The sequence below is a fragment of the Leiobunum rupestre genome, chromosome 7 (assembly GCF_980474605.1).
Source record: "Leiobunum rupestre chromosome 7, qqLeiRupe1.1.hap1, whole genome shotgun sequence".
Taxonomy (NCBI): Eukaryota; Metazoa; Arthropoda; class Arachnida; order Opiliones; family Sclerosomatidae; genus Leiobunum; species Leiobunum rupestre.
In genome coordinates this window covers 28,138,681-28,151,829 of record NC_143390.1, presented here as the reverse complement: position 1 = coordinate 28,151,829, position 13,149 = coordinate 28,138,681, and the positions used below count along the sequence as shown (strand labels likewise).

Sequence of the window (13,149 nt, the reverse complement as noted above, 5' to 3'; positions counted from 1 at the left end):
TCAACCGAGGTCTCAAAATTAATTTAATCTTACACTATTTTGCAATCTTTATATATGATTCAACTATGATCGCGAGTTCTAAATTGCTGCTTTATCGTACGAAAACAGACTGGAAAATGAAGATATATGAAAAATTGAAAATGGTAAAGGATTTTTGAAATAGGCTCTACAAACCTAAAAAACTGACTTAACAAAGAGAAAGTGAGTCACCCTTTTTTTTCTTTGAAATAATACACATCTCTGCCACTGACGGTCATTTCAAAATAGTCGTCAAAATATAGCGAAGAGAACTATATACAAGCCTTAAATCTAGTCACAAGATAGCTTGTTGTTTGTTTATTTTTCTTTCTGTCGCAACTGTGCGATTTCAAGTTTCGTCTAGCCACGCGTGTAACTCCCCCTCAGCCGGAGGAGAAGTGACGGCCGCGTAAGGCACCCGTTGCGTTTTTGCTGACGCGCTTACCCCCTGGTATTATACAATGGGTATTATCCTTTTTAAATGGAGTGCATTTAAATATGGAAAAGCTGAAACTATGATATCAAATACAAATGGCGTTTATCCAAAATATTCCCTATGCACGTGCCAAAGGTTTAATCTTAGTGCTGATGTATTCTGTAACTACCGGAACCCAAAACCACCAAGCAGCCGGTAATGAGAAGTTCGGTAAGGCGCCTTGAACCCAATTGTTTCCAGTTATTTTTCCACTAGTTTTTTTTTAAACGGTGAAGCGATAAACGCAATAACAAATACCAAATGAACAGGCGAAGAAGAAAAGAAAACGAGAAACAGTTACCTAGTAGTGGCGACAAAGGCTCATTTCCTGCTCTTTAGGGTTCAAATCACGCGAAGCAGTATCGGTTAACTTAAATAAGACCGCGCGCAACGAGAGAGTAAAGAGAGAGACCAATCAGAGTACTAGAAAACATCTTATTTCCGGCACGGAACGAGAGAGAAGAGGCGCTTTCTCATCGAAGCCGTGTATGGCCAAAAGTAATAAATAAGTGTGGCGCTTAATTATCGAAGAAGCGGAAAGGCCAGCGCTTTGGTTTAATTGCTCAGACATATTACCATATGTAACATAATTACTCATAAGTATGCCACTGTACCTTTATTTCATTCAAAAAAGATTCACTAACTAACTGGGACTCACCTGAAGAGGTGTTCGAAACGATGGAGCTCATTTGCATTTTTTGAATTGGTGGGCAATTATAGACTGATATAGTATGAATAACAAGATATTTATTTATTTATTTATTTATTTATTTTTTAATTTAGAAAGTAAATAAAAAAGTTTAACCATGCATTTTTCATCTTCATTACAAATATTAGGTATATCGTTTACATTAAGCGTATCTACAAGTTAAGACATTTTACACTTTCTATGGGATTTTAACATACACTTCTTAAATGTGGGTGTATGGCCAGAAGTAATAAATAAGTGTGAGCCTAGTGGGTGATGGAGATTATTGAAGCCGTGTATGTCCAGAAGTGATAAACACTAAAAGCACTATGTATGTAGCGCTATAAGCACCATAAATAGAATATAAGCATGACACTCCCTATTATCATAACACTACATTCTTTCAAGATAAGACTGGTTCGACAAAGACCATATAAATAAAAGAACCCAAGAAGTAATTGACTTGAATTTACGATTATATTAGTTATTTCCGTATTTGGTGCTAATAAAAGAACTTTCCACGTAGGATGGTAGTTCCTTCTCAGCATTCTCATTTAAAAGAAAAAGGCGCCCAATATTATTTAAATCACCCGAAAAGTTATTTGTGCTTATTTTTTAAAATTCCTTAACTTTTTCCTGGTTTTTGTTTATCGCTCCGACAAAAAAAAAGATATTTTGGGTAGTGCAGGCTTGTTTTTTTTTCATGGTCTTAAATCTAATTGTAAAATATGCCTATTACTGAACGAATCGACATTATTTGTATGTTTTTGCTTATGCTGAACAACTTTTCAATTGAAACAATTTTTGAAAACCGTGAAATCTCATCGGATTGATCTGAAATTTAAATTTAAACATACCCTACAAAAAATCGTTTTTCAGAAAAATGCCTGGACCGATGAGTAGGGGTGAGTTGAGAAGTATACCTGTTTTTCCCCCATTTTCCAACGATGAGTTAAAAGAGCGCCAGAGAGCTTCCAAGTGTGGCCTACTAGCCCCTGGAAGTAGGCTGCAATCAGCGCAAAACCAAGCAGCCAGGGAAACGCGAACATTAAGGTTTGGGTTCATGTGATATGTAAAAAAGGACTTTGTAAACAAATCGAGCTAACCAGCGTACAAAAGCAAACTTAAACAGTATTTAAAGTCCCCACTGCTTGGTATTGCGTTTGTCGCAGCCTACTTCCAGGGGCTAGTAGGCCACACTTGGAAGCTCTCTGGCGCTCTTTTAACTCACCGTTGGAAAATGGGAAAACAGGCATACCTTCTCCACTCACCCCCGACAACACCCTGTATGCGCTCTCTCGTGGCATATAACTCGCATATAAAGTATAGTGAACGCATTTAAAATCCACGACCTTCTCCTAACTTCTTAGCTTATTTTTAAAAGTCCTTAACTTTTACCCTTATTTTTGTTTATCGCTCGGGCAAAAAAAAAAGATATTTTGGGTAGTGCGGATTTGTTTCTTTTTTCCTGATCTGATATCGAAATAGCGCTCAGAATCGGAGGGCGTTTTCCTTATGAAAATGATGAGAAAATCGAGTCAAATAAAAGCAAATTTCCATCCGCGTGTTTTGACCCGATAAATTGCACTTGGGAGTTGCGAGTATAGCTATTTCTATGTATAAAATATAGTTTCATAAAAACCAAAACGTTTTTTGTTTCGGCCTAGGAGCGTGCAAAATTTCAAATTCGAGGTCAAAATGTGTTTTCATGAGGAAAACGCCTCCAACATGGGGAGTATAGCAGTCTGATAACTTCGGTTCATGGAGTTGTTTATTTAAATGTAGCCGGAATACTCGGAATTCTTCAGTTTAAAATAAAATGGGAAATTACCGAATCAACCCCCCCCCCCCCAGCCCCTACGAGAGCTACGATCAGTAAGTTAATCATAAAAAAAATATTTATATTTGAGGCGCTTTAGCCCTTTCGATATCTTTAAATTGTGTATGATCGGTATACGAATTCCCAAGAGTGTGGTGTCTATACCAATGTTGTACCATTAAAACTATTCGTAGTAAATGTTGAAACCGAATACTTTGTTGAACGGTCAATTTTCCAATAACCGATTCAGGGTTTTTATCACATTGCGCGCTAATTTTTTCAGGTTCCTCAATTACTGATAATACACTTTTAAATATATCGAAATCTTTTACAAATTTAACTTTATTATCTGGTACTTCGATGGGTTGATTAATATATAAAGCCAATAGAGGTATTGATATGAAAATGGCGTCCTTAAAAGTACATATCGGTTCCGGCAGCGTGACATTCGTTTTAACTAGAGTATAAGTTTGAAGACCCGTGATGAGACTGATCATATCGCAAACGATCAAGACGTGGTAATCCGAAAAGTACAGACTCGTATACGGATTATAAAAGCGTTTTGTCATTTCGATGACGCTCTCCCACGAATCTAACGATAAACTCATTTTATAATTAAATGTTTTACGGGTCCTTGTAGCGGAATTTTACGGTCGGTACTATTTTTAAGTATAAATTGGGTAGAACCACTGTAATTAGAAAGAGGGGCGTTGACAAATCTGCATAATTTAATATAATCTGAAGCGCTTGGTACCGTAATAGGATGGCCGAAAGGGAAATAACGCCACTCATTCATGTATTCGCTATAAACGCGAGCTACGGGTCGTTTGGCGATATTACAAAATCCACTTCCCAGCAAGGAATCAACGAGCTCTATAGCCTCATTTAAAGATACGTTACGAATTAACTCTTCTGATAGATCAACAGTGACTAAACCGGTATTAACTATCTCTAAAACCGATTCTTTGGGCGACGTTTTAAATAAATGGGTAAATAAAATGGTCCGAACAACTGATGATACATCCGTTTCGGTGTATCTTAGTTTTTCATCAGACCTAGCTTCTTTGGTAAAATAGAAACCATTTATTAATTGACATAAACAATTGTCGGATTCAATTATGTTTTGATCATTAGTGCACGGTTGAGGAGGCTTAAAATCAGACAACGTGTATATGAATCGGGCGCTATTAGATTGAACGTTAAACATCGCCCAATGTCTGGAATCATTTATATTTCCGATAATTTTCCACTGCCGGAGCCGCGAAAAGAAATATTACCCAATTTGGGGTGTAAAATAAAACGATACGCTAATGGAGGCAAGGTAGACTCTATAAGACGCGAAATTGAATCTATATTTAAGCGCGGATACACTCACGTGGTAAATATGCCGGGACCTTTAGACGAGATAGCCTATAACGCGAGATGCTTCTATATAATACCCGTAGACGAAAGATTTATAAAATATGTCGCCGAAATTTGTAGCAGATCAATCTCTCCAAAAACATTTTGAGAGGGCGAATTAAAAAATTAAACGGAATGACAACTAGCTTATTTTCAACCTTAATTCGACCCAGTCACTTCCCAAATTGTTTTCACCGAATCACCGCTTTTTTTAGACCACTGCTCAAAACACCCTTATGGTGTTGGTTAAAACCACCTCTAAATTATACCATAATAAATAGACTAATAAATTATTAAAAATAAATAACTTACGAGCTTAATTACTCAGTCTATCATTTACACAAGGAATTAAAAGCCTTAATTGTCACGTCCCTGATGTGGAACAACGATCACTACTAAGGGAACCAGAAATACTTATAATAATATAGAAAAATAAAATGAAATCGTTGACACTAAATCTTAAAATTTACAAAAACTAACCCTAAATAAAATACCCTTGTAAGTCTTAGATGGGGAGATTTATTTCTGGGGACTCGAAAGATACATAATTGAGAGTTGCTTTTGAAGTTAAAATAAAAGTAATCGTAAATTTAATGTTAAAATTTCGACTGGATAAAAAAGTAAGTTAGTTATGTTTTGCATTTCCCAGGGCTCCCAGCGATTTTTTTGTAAATATTATAGGAATTATAGGAAATTTCATAGAAAATATAGGAATTTATAGGAACATTATTAGCCAAAAAATAGAAATTTATAGGACCATTGTAGCTAAAAATGGGAATTTATAGGAACATTTTAGCTAAAAATAGGAATTTATACGAACAATTTTGAAAAAAAATAGGAAATTATAGGTGTATATTGAAATTATAGGAATTTCTGGATATAGCTATAGAAAAAACTAGAACATTTCGAGAAAATAGGAATTTATAGGAACAATTTTGAGAAAATAGTGCTGCGAGGACGCAAAAAATAAGACCGCCTCCTTTTTTCCTCCCCCCCCCCCCCTAGCGTGACGGCGTTAGGGCCTCAACATGTCCGTCGATAGTCTCGACATATTCATTCTTAAAATCTAGGTCGAGCTTAGGCTATAAAATCTCAATGTAGAGAATTTTTACCAGGATAAATCTAAAATCATGGCGAGTGGTGATTTCTATCTAGAACCTGTAGTTCCTTTGCCGCGATCGTTAAAATTTCTCTCTCTTCGAGTAGTAAGAACTTTTAATCTTTTTAAAAAACAAAATATTTGTACAAAATTAGAAGAATATTGTTTACATAGTGTATTTCTAGAGTCAAAAATTTTAATCGAGCCATATGGTTCAATTATTTTTAAATGCCCATTTTTTAAATATTCGTTTAAATTAAACCCCACCTTATTTATTGCGCCCTATGATTCACGAATTGAGCAAACACAAACATTTTGTTCATTTTCTGTTCATGATAAAAGTTTTAAATGTGGCCATCCAGGAATTGTGTATGATGAACTATTATTCCATACTAAATCGATGTTATACGGCTGGTTTAGCTACGAAATTCTACATTTATCAAGCAAATATATGCACATCTTTTGCAATGCTAACCAAATTTCGTGGTGGAATCAACATAATTTAAAACAGTTTCAGTCTGAACTACATTTACTAGACCAAATCCAACATGTTGGCTCTGTCCAACATAAAGTACGATCTGTTTTAATCAATGCGGACATTCTCGAGATGTATTCATCAGAGGCAATTAAGATCAAAAATAGTGTATTTGTTCGCTCAATGATGGAGCAGCAAGAGAAAATCAAAGAATTGTTGTGGTAAATATTTTTCAATACATTTATTTAAATAGATTAATTAATATTTAAAAATTCTAGCCCGAATTTCAAACCAGATACATCGTTTTGTACCGAAGCAGAAAAATATCTTCTACGGATTGATGTAATTATAATTATTTTTAATTATACACTTATAATATTTTTAATTTTGTGTTTTTTATTTTTTAGCCTTTAAATTATTTATATCCTTTTTGTTAATTCTTTATTGTTTGTTAAGTTAATTTGTTAGTTTTATTTAACGTATAATATTTCTTGTATTGTTTATTATTTAAAAAAAATTGTTTGTATAGAATATAACAATTATTAAACAATATAATATCTAATTTATTTACTATTAAATTTTATTATTTTTAATAAACAAGTTTAGCATTGTTTAAGAATAAAAAAAATGTGTAACCAGAAGTAAATGATCAGTAGTAATTGGGGGGAGGGGGTCATACACGAGCGCTGATATCTCGGTCCGAGCTTGCCCGATCGTGTCCAAACTTGTTTGGGTGATAGACCGAGGCTTATTGGGTGTGATCAGGGGTCAAGCATCGAGGTCAAAGGTCATATTCAAGGTCAAATTTGAGATAAAAAACAAAAAATATTTTATTGACTTTTCTTAAGGACAAAACTGGTTTTTAATTTTTTCTTCTTAACTTTTGGTCGTACGTTGTAAGCATCGCGTATTACTCCGACAAGTATCACACTTATTTGTAACTTTTGGTCATACGTTGTAAGCACCGCGTATTACTCCGATAAGTGTCACACTTATTTGTAACTTTTGGTCATACGTTGTAAGCATCGCGTATTACTCCGATAAGTGTCACACTTATTTGTAATATTTGGTCATACGTTGTAAGCATCGCGTATTACTCCGATAAGTGAATATATAAAAATAAAATTAAATCATTGTCAATAAATCTTAAAATTAAAAAAAAACTAACACTAAATAAAATACCCATCCTCACCCCTTCTAACGTGAATAAAGAAAAAAGAACTCAGAATTATAAGATTTTCACCAAGAATTGATCTATTTATATTATAGAGAGGATGTTTATATTCCGTCGATTTTCACCTTGGCTCCCTTGCAGCTCTAGGATAAGATATAAAATGAGCATCAAAAAAGAGGTAAGCTACAATACATGGGATTGTCCAGGCGGTCATTCAAGTTGTCAGAGATGTCAATCAGTTGTCACTCGTCAAAAAATTAAGTACAGGATAAGAGGGGTGGAAATTCGCTCTGGTCTCGGTCTTTAAAATTCAATCAATTCCAGGCGGCGCGTTATTGGCTCCCTAAAAATTACATCCTCTTGATGCAGTTGCGGTAATATACGTATATCCGCGTGAGTGACGCGTTAAATAAGAACGCCTCCTTTTTAATGATGCGACGTGACTTACAGTATATAAACATTATCTCTATACAGGGTGTTAACTGGAAAATGAACCAGTGCGAATATCTCAAAACGTTTTGTAGCTAAGATTTTAACCTGGTCTCTATCGCAATTCATTTTAGGGTTTACTTATCTTTGATCTCGACTTCCTATTTAGAAAATCAGATTCGGTTAAAGCTAGTTAGCCATAAAATGTGACGCGAAACACTTTTCTAATTGGAACCAATTTCGTAAGTCCTATGTTTTTCAAGGTAAGTTTCGAATTACCTCGAAGACATGGTTCAAGGTCATTAAAATTTTCATAGTCGGTTAACCCCCCCCCCCCCTCAGCGCTCTATTTCAAAATCTTAGCTAAAACACGTTGTGAGATATACGCTCTGGTTCATTTTTCAGTTAACACCCTGTTTATAAATAGATCAATTCTTGATTTCCCATTTGGATAAAAAGAACTAAACAATAGGAAATCAAACCTTAAACCATCCCACCCTACTAATAAAGAAATGAAATTAGGGCTTAACTCAAACAGGCCTATTCTCAAAACAAACAGATAAACAAGAAAAGAAAATCGTTTATTTAAAACAAAAATTGCTTTTGTAAACAAAAGAATGGAATTTCACCCTACAGCTGAAACTCTGAAAACATGGAGCATGTCTTCAATCCAAAAAAATTGATATTATATATTAACTATTTTCTGCTTTAAATAACTCGACTAAGTACACTAACATTAATAATAATTACATTTTCAAATCACCCAATTACCCTTATCTAATTTTAAGCACAACTAGCCTAGATTTAAAAACGTTTTTTTTTTAAACTAAAATGAGTCTACTTAGATACATTATCATCTTACGTTTTATTAAGGGGTCTATTCATTTTGTTCATATACAGGGTGTTTTAAAGGGTATTGCAAAAATTTGAAGGAGTTGTAGGGTGGTGCGTTGAGAAATATGCCCGTATCAAGAATGTATTTATTTATACTCAGGGAGAATGAATATGTCGAGATTATTTTTAGCGTTTCTCCAATTCCACCCGTTGGGGCCCCCGGTATGCTCCTCCGCTTTAATAAAATCAAATAATACTGCAATCTCATTAGTTGTTAAAAATTACGTTTTTCGACGCGATTAACGCTGCTGCGAGGACGCAAAAAAATAAGACCGCCTCCTTCCCCCCCCCCCCCCCCTTAGCGTGACGGGGTTAGGGGCTCAACGTGTCCGTCGATAGTCTCGACATATTCATTCTCCCCGAGTATAAATAATTACATTCTTGCCTGTATTTTTCCAATTTAAACTCATCTTAGGAGAAAGGGGAAAAATACAAGCATTTGGGACTTTGAGAGTTGATTATGAGTTACAATATTATATTAAAATAAGAGGTATTTAAGACTTCACTTTGGTATCATATGGGGAGACTAATTTTTGGGAACTTGAAAGAGGCTTATTTGAGATTTGATTATGAATTACAATATTATATTAAAATAAGAGTCCTTTAAGCTAGTCTCATATTTGAAGACGTATATTTTGGGAATTAAAAAAAAAAAAAGATTCCACTATGAGTTACAATATTATATTAAAACAAGTCATTTAAGACTTCACTTAAGTCTTATAAGGGAGATTCATTTCTGGGGACTCTAAAGATACATAATTGAGAATTGTTTTTGAAGTTAAAAAAAGTAATCGTAAATTTAATGTTAAACTTTCGACTGGACCCTCTTATCCAGTTCTTTTTGTAGTGTTATCTAAAAATGAGGGGATTTTTTTGACAATAGGTACTTTTGTTTTTTGGTTTGATATTTGTCAAGGATTACAGTAATGCAAAAAGTTTTAACCGCAATTTATTATTTAAAAAGATATGATCAATGTAAAATTGTTACTTGCCAGCAATTTATACAAGGGAACATTCATATTTCGAGATTTGTGTACGTGTTGGATGAGGTAGGACTGATGACGAGGACGATTCTTTAAATTCCTAGATTTTAATACTTTTCTGATAACGTAGGACTGATGACGAAAAAGAAAAAGACTGAAATGCAAAACAGTACTAACTTTTAAGGGTTGGGAATTTTGCCCGCATTTCAACGCAATTTAGGCTTTTTTTTAACCATAATATGTCATATTATATGTCTTCTGTGTGATGTTGACTTATATAACGTCTAATGTATTCTAAGTATTGGCGCGCGGCGCCTCCCCAATCCATACTAAAAAAAGCTAGGGGGCCATCTATAACGCAACCTAGAGGACAGCACCAAGCCTGACACATCAAGTATCGTCAACCCGATATTAATCCAACTAACCTAATAATATAAATAACTTAACCGAACCTATTTTCCCGCCAAAACCCCTAAAATGCGTTGAAATACGGCGAAAATACCTAAAATAAAAAAGGAGGTTAGTAATGTTTTGCATTTCCACATTCTTTCTTTTTCGTCATCGGCCCCACGTTATCCAAATTGCAATAAAATCTAGGAATTTAAAGAATCGTCCTAGGGATAATACTCATTCAAAAAACTCACCCCATTTTAAAAGTTTTAAATTCCAACTTAATCGCTTTACCAACCCCACCCCAACATCCTATAGTTCTCTTATTGATTAAATTTTGGTCTCCTTCTAATCCTCTGCGTAATGTAGCGAATAGATCTCAGTAAAACTTGTGGATGTGAAAAGTAATAAGTGTCACACTTATGTAACAATATCGTACACTAATGGCTATAAACTATATGAGATGTCAACTACGAGCTGACATTTTCGTTTTTCCCATGTTAGTCTATTCTTTGTCTGTTATTTATATACACATCTCTCGAGGAATCTACTATGGTTCTTACAAAAACATTACCACATGAATAACTTATATTTCTCCTATTATTAAAAGCTATAGCCTTAATTAAGTTCTCGTATTTCATCTGAGATATTTTTCAAATATGCACCCATTTATAGGTCCCACGCGTAGTTTACATTTCTGGTAAAAATCTTAGAACTTAGTTGATACTCAGGTCTATGTTTCTAAGAAAATTAACCAGCATAAATATTAAAAATGAAAAACCATTACCTCTGGTATCCAGGACGTCGTTTTGCCTTTCGAATCTCTGCTTGCTTTGGCATTGGGAATCACAACTTTCATCACAGTTAAGTCACTTTGGTTTTGCGGGTATTAGGCTGTCCCCATGACCCCGTCGCAAGAGACACCACCGATTGTTTCCATTGTCTAACCGAACATAATCTTGTATTCATAGCCTTTCATTGCTTGGTTTTGAAATTACGCACATGGAAGATAAAGCTGTTGTTAAAATAAACACTACATTAAGATTGAAGACAACGGTAAACGAACCAATGGAATGTTTCCTCCTTTTGGTGGATTCACACACGCAGCAATCTCTATATGAAATGTCAACGTGCATGATCTTGGGCCAGGATTTCAATCGTCAAACTGAACGTAATCTTGGTATGCATGGCGTTTTATTGCTTGGTTTTGAAAAATTACATAAATGGAAGATAAAACTGTGGTTATAATAAACACTACATTAAGAGTTAAGACAACGATAAACAAAACCAATGGCATGTTTCCTCCTATCGATTAGATGACGCCCACAGCAATCTCTGCCTTATACATAGGGCAGACTAGGCAAAGTGACTAGGTCCTCGGCCTACGAAAATTTTAGGAGACATTAGGGCCTACTATTCCATATGGATGGGCCTACGAAGGTCTGAAAAGTCGCTAAATGAGAGATTATTGCCTAAGGCCTACGGAAAGTTCAATTCCATATTAAAAGGGTCTGCTAAATTCCGGAAAGTCGTTAAATGATAAATTTTTACCTAAGGCCTACTGAAAGACTAAAACGGCCCTGTTTCCAGCCCCAATATTTAAATATGTTTTGGCTTACTTGGTCCTCAATTTCCAATAGGCAGGCTGTTCCTCGACTTGCATCTTATCTCACGTTCGATAGAAATCACTGTAAAATGAAAATTCATAATTATGGATTATGGTTTTTCACCTTTGGAAAGTATTCCGCCTCCAGGCTCCAAACAAATTTGAAATAACGAAGTAAATAGGGCGTTGTCTGCGGAGATTCGGAGAAAGTGTTTAGTTTCACTTTGGCATTGGCAAGTAATGCGACACTCGTCACCACGGCCAACTTTGATCTAGCGCTATACACTCTTTTTTCGCGCTATTTTCCTGGCCGCGTCCATGTTTTGTTTTCCCCTTGCAGCCCCATCCCCCATTACGGGAGCCACAAAGAGTGGATGCTAGCAAGGTGGAATCCCCGCTGAGGGCAGAGGCAATAACCGACGACCGGGAGGCAAGTATAAGAGGGGGTAAAATAATAAAGGCGCGAAAAAGAGTGAATAGCTGCCAACCCAGTCGTTGAAGTTTCTATTTAAACCGCGGAGGATTAAGGGAAGGGGAGTTGTATTGAGGCGCCTCTTATGGCTGCATCCGTAGTCAGTTTTTTCTTTAATTTTTACAAAAATGGTAGGGACGAAAACTATATTTATGTCTGCTCCAATCGGCAAAACTGACAACAGAGAAAGAACCTAAAAGGTTTTCCTCTTACGGCCAACTTAGTTACACTTTGTCAAAAAGGGAAATTATATTTCATGGTAGATTATTTAAAAAAAAATTAAATACCCTTAAATTTCCCATGAAATGTTCGAAATACCCTCATTTTCCCCATTACCCTCAGTCTCGAAAAAAAAATCCCTCTCGAGGTCAATTTTACGCGAAAAAGGGTAAAATACCCTCAAAGTGGAAGCATTGCGCCGAACCTCAGGGCTCAGGCTTCCTATTTCATAATGTAGATGGGGTTCCTTTCTTTCCAAAAAATATTTTGTTTCGTTTTTTTTAGTTCGGGAGAATTTAAAATAAAATAGCAAAGAAATGTGTCCGATAAAAGGGGCGTCCGATAATAGGGGGGACTGACCCCACATATTACTTAAAAATCCTTGATCCTACATTGAGACTCATTGGCGACTATAAAGTAAGACTCCCATTTTTGGTAAGGGACACTTTCCCACCCTCATGCGCGGATATTTATTTAAAAAGAAACAATTGAAAGAAATATCATCATGCAATTATGCATTTTTTTATTACAGAAGTTTTATCCTCTTACAGTTCTTTATTTTGGAATCTGATAAAACGGAATTACGGGCGAACGATACTACTCGTTTGTGATGACATACTTTATGCTTTCTACAATACACTACGCTTCTAGAACAATCGTAACACTGAGAACAAACTAAACATTCTCTGGGTGATTTTAAACACTCCACGCAATTGGTATCTTCATTTCCCATCATCACGTATAAATCCGACCACGGGACGCGTTTAACGCAATAACTTTTGAAAGTGATCGAATCGTTTAAGGTGACGGACCATTTACTACAATGTTCCGAACACGGGCACGCGCTTTCTTTTTTTAAATAAACGTAGAGTTTTCTAGGCCATACGGCCAACATTGATAGACGGCATATTTTATGAGTATCTTTTATAGCTTTTTTGATGGTTGATTAGTCCGCACTACAAAATCTGTACAATTAACATCTTAGGCTTCCCAAATTCACTTAAACC

General features: G+C 35.4%; 1 protein-coding gene across 19 annotated transcripts in view; it reads right to left on the bottom strand.

Annotated features, from left to right (window-relative positions):
• Positions 1-11,703, bottom strand: part of LOC149935823 (uncharacterized) — a 31,089-nt gene extending 19,386 nt beyond the window's left edge. For 13 of the 19 annotated variants that reach the window (XR_016482285.1, XR_016482286.1, XR_016482281.1 and 10 more), the window contains exons 1-3: positions 11,465-11,703; positions 10,912-11,227; positions 10,633-10,826 (exon numbers count right to left, since the gene is read on the bottom strand). Coding sequence is in view for 8 of the 19 variants with exons in the window: in XM_090180779.1 (XP_090036905.1) it covers positions 10,633-10,704 (72 nt within the window). In the remaining 11 variants the exon portion in view is untranslated. Of the gene's footprint in view, positions 1-10,632; positions 10,827-10,911; positions 11,228-11,464 lie in introns of those variants that run through there. The other 6 variants (XM_090180784.1, XM_090180785.1, XM_090180786.1 and 3 more) reach the window with 3 other exon arrangements.
• Positions 11,704-13,149: the final 1,446 nt, after the last annotated feature.